The 10,067-nt window shown below is 49.3% G+C and overlaps 1 protein-coding gene across 1 annotated transcript; it reads right to left on the reverse strand.

The window, feature by feature from the left end:
* Window positions 1-386: 386 nt before the first annotated feature.
* On the reverse strand, window positions 387-8,676 carry LOC144120730 (urease accessory protein UreG-like). The gene is made up of 4 exons (XM_077653391.1): window positions 8,525-8,676; window positions 4,114-4,378; window positions 3,406-3,502; window positions 387-809 (listed from the first exon to the last, which is right to left on the reverse strand). Exons 1-4 carry the CDS (start codon window positions 8,553-8,555, stop codon window positions 411-413), a joined length of 792 nt encoding a protein of 263 aa, XP_077509517.1. The 5' UTR covers window positions 8,556-8,676; the 3' UTR covers window positions 387-410.
* Window positions 8,677-10,067: the final 1,391 nt, after the last annotated feature.

A 10,067-nucleotide genomic window follows, 5' to 3' on the forward strand; every position in this document is an offset into this window, starting at 1 on the left:
ATACACTGTAAACAAGAATACGCCCATATGGGAGTAAAAAAGAACCTGTCCCTAGCGCACTCCCTTTTACAAAAAGTGGTGCGTAAAAGGACAACTTACTCCCTTTTTACTCCTTTCTGTTTGGAGTGTAGGGTGCCTCGATGTCATTGTACATTGAAGCCCCGTGGCTTTGAAACACTACACTCCTTTTCCCCCTATATACTCCTCTGTCCCACAACATTGAGCTCAGCGGCCGAATGCCATAGCCGCCGAGCCACCGAAGAAGGCACCATGGAATGCGTACATCGTGTATAGTAGACGATTAAACACCAGCCTTGTACACATTACTGCAAATAAAATTACTTTCTTGCTGTTGCTGATATTTATTTAAAAAATAAACGGCAAAGGGAGTGCTGATCTTTATTCCAAACTTAAGCCGCATGCCTCAGTGGTGCCCCGAGCTGCGTCGCCGAGTCGAGCACCATCTTGACCACCCCGTCGACGCCGACGCCGTGCTTGGCCTGGGTGAATAGGGTGGGTCCCCCCTGGCGCATGCGCGCCGCGTCTCGCTCCATGACGGCCAGGTCGGCGCCCACCGCCTCGGAAAGGTCCGTCTTGTTGATGACGAGCAGGTCGCTTTGCGTGATGCCCGGGCCGCCCTTGCGGGGGATCTTGTCTCCTCCGGCCACGTCGATGACGTAGATGATGAAGTCGGCCAGCTCACGGCTGAAGTTGGCCGCCAGGTTGTCGCCGCCGCTCTCGAGCAGCACGATCTCGGGCCGGAAGCGGCGCGTCAGCTGGCGCACGCAGTCCATGTTGGCCGAGTAGTCCTGCGTGGTACAGCTATTTATTTATTTATTTATTTATTTATTTATTTATTTATTTATTTATTTATTATACTCGAATTCAAGTGGATACAGAAGTCGGGTGGAAAAAGCGACTTCTCCGCGTCAAAAAGCCCCTTTCCAGCCAATGTCCTGCGCATGTCCTGCGCATGCGCATAGCCTCATCGCCATCAGTGACCCGCCGCGGTGGCTCAGTGGTTAGGGCGCTCGACTACTGATCCGGAGTACCCGGGTTCGAACCCGACCGCGGCGGCTGCGTTTTTATGGAGGAAAAACGCTAAGGCGCCCGTGTGCTGTGCGATGTCAGTGCACGTTAAAGATCCCCAGGTGGTCGAAATTATTCCGGAGCCATCCACTACGGTCACTACTTCTTCCTTTCTTTTTTCCCTCCCTCTCTTATCCCTTCCCATACGGCGCGGTTCAGGTGTCCAACGATATATGAGACAGATACTGCGCCATTTCCTTTCCCCCCAAAACCAATTATTATTATTTATTAGCCAATGGCATCAGCTCATCGCCATGAGCCTGCTAGGATGACAATGCAGGAAGTGGCAGATGAAAGGGGATAGTCTTCTAGTCTCCTCCCTAAATTGTCGAGGCTAGTCGCCTTCCTGCACTGTCACGCCGCTTCCTGCATTGTCACGCTACTCGCGCTTCCAGGTTCACGAGAATCAGCCGACGCCATTGGCTGGAAAGGGGTCCTTTGATGGGGAAGAGCCGCTTATTTCTTGACTTGCATCCGGCTATAGCGCCTCAAAAGTCCCATTGAAAGGCTATAACATGAGGGCGATACCATCGTCTCACTGAATGCAAAACACAATGGTTACCGCGAATACAATCCGACTAGTCTGCAGGCATCATATACACGTAAAAATGGAGATCGTATATATATAGACGACAGTAGTATAGACACACGAAATAAAGAAACTCAATCCACTCACGTCAGACTACACTTAACCGTCACCGTAGAATGCAGAGGCCAGCTGACCTTAAAAAGCGCCTCCAATAGAAGTGTGGCCGAGTTTGTGCGACACTGTGACGGAACGCTAAAAACAGGACAGGGCAATAAGGAGAAGCCCGCCTACGAGCTTTGATTTACAAGTAAAATTTTATGGCTTGATACGAGGAAATAAGTACGTCTGGCTCCTCACAACAAGAAGAGAAAGACGACGAATGAAGACACGGATAAACCCACAATAAAAACACGCTGATAGCAAAAAAGTGTGGACACAACGTTTTGATTGTAGACATGTTCGTGCAGTGATTCGTATTCTCTTTCCCTTTGTTGTTTGCAGCCGCACGGATGTATTCTCGTGGTTCAAGCAATAAAATTTTAGTTGTAAGTCAGCGCTCGTCCTTGGCTTCTTCCTTGTTGCTCGTCCTGTTCGCGCTATTCATAACAGGGAAGCCTGGCACATGCTTTTCGCTTACTCTGGCGACGTGTCATCATCATCATCATCATCATCATCAGCCTGACTACACCCACTGCACGGCAAAGGCCTCTCCCATGTCTCTACAGTCGTTTTTTCGATATACCACTTCGGTCGAAAGGAAGTGGCAAGCTCTTCTATAGACCATGCCGCCTGCAGCGCTAGTTATATGCGCGCTGCGCAGCTCTTTTAGGAGCAAGACGACAAACGGGTCTTCGAACTCAGCATGAAGTTTTCTGCACAAGTCACGACCGCAAACATGTGAACTTCTGCATCTTTTTCTTACCATAAACAAAAAAACTTGCGCTGTAACTTGTCCTGGCATTTAGCATTAAGGGCTTTCTGCACCTGGTTGCTGTACAAAACAGTTGCAGATTGCGACTATACTACGAGCAGGATGTCTTACATTACACGAGCCTAGCTTTAAATGGAACCGCTACTGGTTCTGAATGTGAAGCTTAGGAGCGCGATTGCTGGCGAACAGCAAAAAAGGACCGTTTCTCCTTCGTGTCAGCGTAATAATAAAATATAATTAATTTGTCTAATTTGATCCTATAAAGATGAGTACAGGTTTCGATTAGGAAGTCTTCTATCATAAAGAAAGACCATAATTAGCCAATTCTCACGATCTGTAGCCCATTCGCGTAGTCTTACAAACATACAGCCCCAGGCAGCGCTGGTGCACTATAGGCGATGACTAATGGCGCCCAAATTCACGAAGTTGCTATTGCTATCAATACTTGCGAGTGGTCGCAATCCTTTGCTCCTGGCACGCTTCGTACGGATCCTTCACAGCGGCACAAAAGAGTTTGAGTCATCTGTGTGTTTATTTATGTGTATTTTTGCTTTTAGTACTTGTTTTTTGTAAGCAACGACCTTTTAACTGGCCATTTATGCCTATGTCTAAAGGTTTAATACATAATTTTTAATTTTCAGAAACCACGTAAATACATTGTCCCAAAGTAAAAGTTGTCCAACTTTCTCCTCGCAACTGGTAACGAGCCTGTCTTCGTGTTGTTTTGGCTCAATGTGGCTCACCCCGTATACTGGCGCCATACCCACGCCCACACGCACATGCATGCACACCCTGTAGCACGTAGAGAAGTCAACTCGGCAAAACTCGCCGCGGTCTAAGCTGGCCGAGCACCTACCTCACGGATGGCGGCATGCGGGCATCCTCCAGTCTCGATGGCGCGCATGCGCTCCTCAGGCAATGCCTCGTTGCGGCACAGGAACTCCCAGTCTTCCCTGGGGTATCGGAAAGAAAACTTTTCACACCGACTGACACAATACAGAGCAGAAGAGCTCTTTGTTACATGAGAACTAGAGAACACCTTAGGGCTAGTTATTAACGCCAGCTATGCCACACTCGTCAACCCACAAGTTCAAACTTTTTAGAGCAAGCAAAACGCTCTAGAAATCTCGAGTCTGCAGTATGAGCACTCGTTCGACCCCACCCACGGAGGAAGACTATATAGGAGTGGAAACTCCCCCGTCTGCGGCGACCAGAAAAAGTCAAAAGCCCGCGGCGTCACTATCCTGCTGGCGGCGCCTGGCGGCCTGGAAAGAAACTACTGAAATACAACGTCACGGCGTGCCCGTTGAAGCAAACACCCGTGTCGTCTGCTTGTCGTCTGCTCTGAGCGCGCGCCGCCGAAGCCGCCTTCCCGGGCGCTGCATTTTTTTTTTCCCCTGCTGCTTCTACGAGGCGCCGCGTGACGCCGCCACTGCATACGACCCCGTCGGCGCATACAATTGTGACTTTATTGGTCGCCTGCGCTCGCTCGCGCTGACGGGAGTTTAACCTACTATATAGTCTTGCTCCGTGACCCCACCTAGGGTGTAAAAAGTGGACCCACTTGGTGAATATGTCGTTGGTGACGGCGCAGACGCTGTGCTGTTCGCGCAGCTTGCGGCACAGGGCCAGCATGAGCGCCGTCTTCCCCGAGCCCACGGGTCCGCCCACACCGACGGTGAAGGCCCGCTGGTCCCAGTCGTCCCTGGTGCGAAGGGCCTCGCGTTGCGTGAAGCTGCCCGGCCCGTCCATCAGCTCGTGCGTGTGGCCCCCGGGGCCTCCATGGACGTGGCCGTGGCCCGACGGCTGGTTCCCAAGCCCACCGCCGACTGCGTACCCGCGCGCCGAGAAAAAAAAAAGGATCAAGTTCCATACGAACGACTCGTTCATTGAATGAAACGCTATGGGAGACGAGAGGCGTAACAACGTCGATAAAAAAAAATATGAACGCTGTTAACAGTGATTTGGCGTCGGTATCTTCACTCCGGACTCTTGATACTGAGAGAAAGGGAACCCGTAATTGTATTATATTTCTTTGGTTACAGGTGCGAAAAACAGACACAACACAAGGCAGAAAGACGGGACGGAGCACCTTGTGTTGTGTCTGTTTTTCGCGCCTGTAATTACCAAAGATGTACGGTTACCAACTTGCCAAGCAAAACGTTTTTTTAAGATGTATATATTATATTTCTCCCGTGGGGAATGCGTGACGTTTACGATAAGCGTCCATGGGTTCAGATGTGAGCCGAGCACCCCTTCGAAGGCATGTACTCGGCTTCTCCATGTCTTCTCTGCTGAAGGTTCCTCCTGCAACAAGTGACGTCTTTGACTTTGTTGCAAGTTTTAGAGGGATCGTTATGAACATTGGTCGCAGACCGCTGTCGCACTTGCTAAAGGCTGTCATCGTCGAAGCTTGCTCATAGCTCCCCTCAGCGAGGCGCACTGTCTTATAGCTTTCTTTGAATGCAAAGTACTTACAGAGGCAGCCTCGACACTTTTCCCCATCCAGTGTAGCCTGCCCGTTAATAGCGCGCCTCTGAACGTGGCCTTGGGCTCGAGCTTTGATCTTGGGGAGTGCTCGACTGAGTTGGCTCTGATGCCCGCGGATTCTCTTATTCGACATTCCAGGTGTGCCTCCAAGAAGAGGAAGGTAGAATTCAATGTAATTCAACCGGGTTTTGAAGGAGAAGACGAAGCAAAGGGATAACCAGGCGAAGCATGCGTAGTAGAATACGTGGGATGGAGTTTCTCTTTCATGAGTACCCCCGTCCTGACCCAGCTTCTACCAGTCTGTCGGGCTGGACATCGTTGGGCTTCTGGAGTTAGAATACCACCCTCGGCGGCTAAACACTCTATAGTTCCCCCTCCTTTCTATCTACCTCTCCGTCAAATGACGAGGAATAAGTGATTATAACCCCGGTAAAAACCATGGGCCTCAGTAGGAGTTCCCGTCCTTATACATACACTATGCGTCCTTACAGGTGCGCGGAATATAAGGACCATCGTTTAGTTTTCCTTGTATAGGTGCAACCTGCGGACTGCCTACAAATGCTAAGCATTAGGAACAGCTTTGTAACATGGTAAAGAGAAAGCCAGTTTGGTGTGCAAGCACTGATTCAAGAGGTCTAACCGGCTCACCGAGTTTGCGTGAAGCTTAACCTTGAAGGCGACCTTGGAAAAATCTTGCATAGAAACAGCGCATGCAGAAATAAAATAAGAATTGCCGTGACTGGGCTACGAACCCGCAGCGACGCGATCAGATCAGCTTCGATGGCCACTGCACGAGGGAAGTATACTTTGGTGAGGGGAGTATATGGTGCCCTGCAAGACCCGCCGCGGTGGCTCAGTGGTTAGGGCGCTCGACTACTGATCCGGAGTTCCCGGGTTCGAACCCGACCGCGGCGGCTGCGCTTTTATGGAGGAAAAACGCTAAGGCGCCCGTGTGCTGTGCGATGTCAGTGCACGTTAAAGATCCCCAGGTGGTCGAAATTATTCCGGAGCCCTCCACTACGGCACCTCCTTCTTCCTTTCTTCTTTCACTCCCTCCCTTATCCCTTCCCTTAAGGGTGCGGTTCAGGTGTCCAACGATATATGAGACAGATACTGCGCCATTTCCTTTCCCCAGAAACCAATTATTATTATTATTATCATTATTATTAAGAGCCGTGTCTAGTTGGCTCCCCTACCTGTATGCATGTGTGTGCCTCCCAGGTGTTTTGGACGGAGGGTTATGCAGAGGTATGGTGGCCTGGTGTTTTGTGGCGTAAGCGTGCTTACTCTTTTCTTTTCGGCACTATTTCCATGCAACAAAGAAAAAGGTATTCTATCGTCGCAGCTGATCACACCTCGTGTTAACCTGCAATAATAATAATAATTGGTTTTTGGTGGAAAGGAAATGGCGCAGTATCTGTCTCATATATCGTTGGACACCTGAACCGCGCCGTAAGGGAAGGGACAAAGGAGGGAGTGAAAGAAGAAAGGAAGAAAGAGGTGCCGTAGTGGAGGGCTCCGGATAAGTGGATCTTTAACGTGCACTGACATCGCACAGCACACGGGCGCCTTAGCGTTTTTCCTCCATAAAAACGCAGCCGCCGCGGTCGGGTTCGAATCCGGGAACTGCAACACATATACTCTCGTGCTGTGCATTGCACTTCGCCGTCCTCGTAAACTTCCATCTTCGGCGCGAACAGGTCACATCAGCTGAACCTGAGTCTAATATCGTCGCCAGACGTGCCGAAGACCCAGCAAAGATAAACCATGAGCCAACTACGTTATAAATAGGCCTACATGCTTTCACACGTCTACTCGGTTAACCTGCGCTAAAACCCTGCCACTTTTTTTTTCTTTGATTGACCGTTATAAAGAGACACAAAGCTCCAAAAAGCTCGTTTGCGTCCGCTTCATCTTTTAGGAAAATTGGACACCAAACACGCTGTACGCGGCACGAATATCGATCCTGCCTATGCATGAGGAGCCCGCATCTTAACCGCGCACACAGCAGCGAGTTGGTCAGCATTCCGCTCAGTGGCGAGCGTAAAAAGACAATCACAATAAGACAGTGAAGCGCGGCGCCGATGAAAGAATGCAACAAAAAATAAGAAGAAAGAAGACAGGAATAATTAAGTGAATGAATACGTAGGTTCACGTGCCCTAGAGATTTTTAACCTGGTTGCTTCTCGCTTTTCCCAAAATATTCATGACTTCGCGTCGGCTAAAGCCCTGAACATAATTGATTGCTTGGTGTCGGCGCGAGAGCACTGTAGAATTTGTTGTGGCTTAAGTAAAAAAGTTGTTTTACAATGTCAACGAATTTTTTTTGTGTGTGTTGCGTTGATAAAAGCCCGCTGATCGCCGCCAGTGTATAGGGAAGAGCAAAAATGATTTCTATCTGCCAGCACCTTATAAGCTTCCTCTTTTTTAATTATTTTAGTGTGTGCTGCGTAAGCGTTCAAACGCCTTTCACGGAACAACACAAATGTCTTCAAAGCCTAATCTATAATTTATCGCTGGGTACCTCTGAATTCAAAGAAGGTTACTAAGAAGATCTTCAGCTCAGGTTATAAGTAGATACGTGTGCAGAGGGATCACCGCCGTCGCAACGCCACAACGAACGCGTAGAACTTGCCGAATAAATTTATTCGCACTGATATTAAGACTGCTCCGACAGCGGGTTGAACCAAGGCTCTGTATTTAAGCATCCGCACAGTGCAGTCCCTCCTTTATCTCGGTGAATCTTCAAAACAACCGGCGCACACAGCGCTCACACAGCGGTGCTACCCTATTAAGAGCTAGCATTATTAGACCATCTTTCTTTTATTTTTTTGCAATTCATGCTGATGTGCCTATATGAGGTGAAATTCTGGAATTGCGACTGTGGACTTTTCGTAGCACATTCCAGAACAGGAGAGAAACGCGGTTGCTATCGATGACCATAAATGCTGTTTATTTATTTATTTGGTGCTAAGACATGAGGACAGACACAAAAAGAAGGAAATGAGAACAAGTTGGAGAGGAACCGCTAAAAGAAGAGCGCAAACTTGTAACAGAAGTGAGATATGGGAACAGAAAGGCTGTAGAAACAGAAAAAAAGCGAGAAGTGACGGGGAACAATGCACACTGGGGAAACTAAAAGGTGCAAAAGACAAAAATAGAACATGCATACCGTGAACAGCTGCAATGGACAATGGAAGGAACAAAAGAAGGCAGTAGCGCGCAGACGGGCAACTGACAAGCAGCTGACAACTTTTGTCGTCTTCGTCCCTTAGCACAGTCCTCACTATGTACACTTAGCCCCAATTAGACAGAAAGTACACCTTGATAAAAACAACAACAAAAGGGCACACAGCAAAAAGCCTGTTGCATTGAATATACTGGCATACTGCGAGCTAATAATAGATAAGAATCGCACAGCAGCTTCCGCCATTATCCTACACATCTCACACACAGCGCGTAGGAAGATTGAGACATTGGCCAACCTTGAAGAAAGGTGCAGGAGTCGTGGGACATGTTCGCTTCAAGGTGCACAGGCGCTCAGACGACGGCGCGTCTTCTTCGAGGAGCGCGGCTCTTCGGCGTCGCTGATAGCGGTCATTGGGCTGATAAGCTGCCCCCGAAGATGATAGCGCTATAGCTCCGCGGTGTGTTGCGCGGCGTCTTGCGCTGAACGCCTCCCTCGCGTGACAGTTTCAAACGCTAGCCAAGGGCGACGACCACATAAGTGACCTCGCAGGAGAGACATTATGCCGATTGCCGATGCCGTGTTGACACCCTACCCTATAATAGAGGTCTGAACTGGCCGAGTTTGATTCGATTCAATGTTCAAATGGTATGTTGGGGTAATGCGAATAGCGTAGGCGAGATGCAAGCTACTCCCAGCATGACCATTCCAAGCAAATAAATGGTTGCGGCTTTTACTCTTTTTCGCATATTCTAAGTAGTCAATAACATATTGCTCAGGGCGACCTCGGAGTTATGTACCTGTGTCTTCCGTAAGTATGGCTGACGTGCATGGCGGCGCGCGAGAACGCAAAAAATAATAAAATGTAGCTCTTTTTATGCTTTATATAGAGCATAACCATAAAACACCATGAAAGCTTCTTGGCTTGTTCACTGGGCGCGTTCAATGTGTGCTCGTCGTAGCTTACATAGGCCGTGCATTTTTGAATATTTTTTTTTATCTAAGTGTGTGGGCAGATGTGGGCAGACGCATATCATATGGTATGGGCCTGCCAGAAAAATCCGAAAATAAAGAGAGTAAATCAGCCAATGAGAGAGGGCTGGGAGGCGACCTTGTCCAGCTGCTTGGACCTGTGGTCCCAGGGGTCCCTGGTTCAAAGAGCGCGGCAGCGGCTACCGCCAATGGTGTCACGGAATGAGGACTACCACCCAGGCAAGGAAACGGTGAAACCCTCCACTTTCCTCTAAAACCCGCCCCAGTGCATCCAATAAAGTCTTACCACCACCAAAGTGACAGACAGCTAGGTCCCTAAGGGGCCTTCAGTACCCCACACTCCATGATCTGACACTTCCCCTTCACCAGCCCGAATAGGCGCAGCAGTCTAGGGCACTTTGTTGCTGTCGTCATTGGACGCAATTTCTATACATGCAGCGATGGCGGGTCTAACCAAGATGAGATGTGCTGGGTCCGTGATGCAGTGATGGCGTAACACACGAGGCCTGCTAATTGCAAACGCCCCTACCTCGTCGAATGAATTATGGCTCGACCTCAGCTAGTACATAATACAGTGTAGTAATTCAGTATAATTCACACTAAGAGGCACTGAAACCAACTTATCATCGGTCCTATGTAGTAAGACAGAGCTTTACCGCGCATGAAAGGACAAATTATTCTATCTTTGCGACGGTACGGTTTTCCTTTTTTGAACGTCGGCGCGCCGGCGCCAGTGACGCGCGAGAGCGCCACCTTCTGCTGCCGCGAACTACCACGCACAGCTGACCGTGACCTCCGCGATTAGCTCCTGCAGCGTATCGTTTCGCGCCAAATCGCGGAGGCCACAA

This window comes from Amblyomma americanum, chromosome 2 (assembly GCF_052857255.1).
Source record: "Amblyomma americanum isolate KBUSLIRL-KWMA chromosome 2, ASM5285725v1, whole genome shotgun sequence".
NCBI classification, from domain to species: Eukaryota; Metazoa; Arthropoda; class Arachnida; order Ixodida; family Ixodidae; genus Amblyomma; species Amblyomma americanum.

What these genes read in the sequence shown, in the direction of transcription:
- LOC144120730 (XM_077653391.1), bottom strand. Translation starts at nt 8,555, where the DNA reads ATGTCCCACGACTCCTGCACCTTTCTTCAAG. An exon ending in CTCCTGCACCTTTCTTCAAG is followed by an intron (nt 4,379 to 8,524) that starts GTTGGCCAATGT and finishes GCGGGTACGCAG; the next exon opens with TCGGCGGTGGGCTTGGGAAC. An exon ending in ACCAACGACATATTCACCAA is followed by an intron (nt 3,503 to 4,113) that starts GTGGGTCCACTT and finishes CCGATACCCCAG; the next exon opens with GGAAGACTGGGAGTTCCTGT.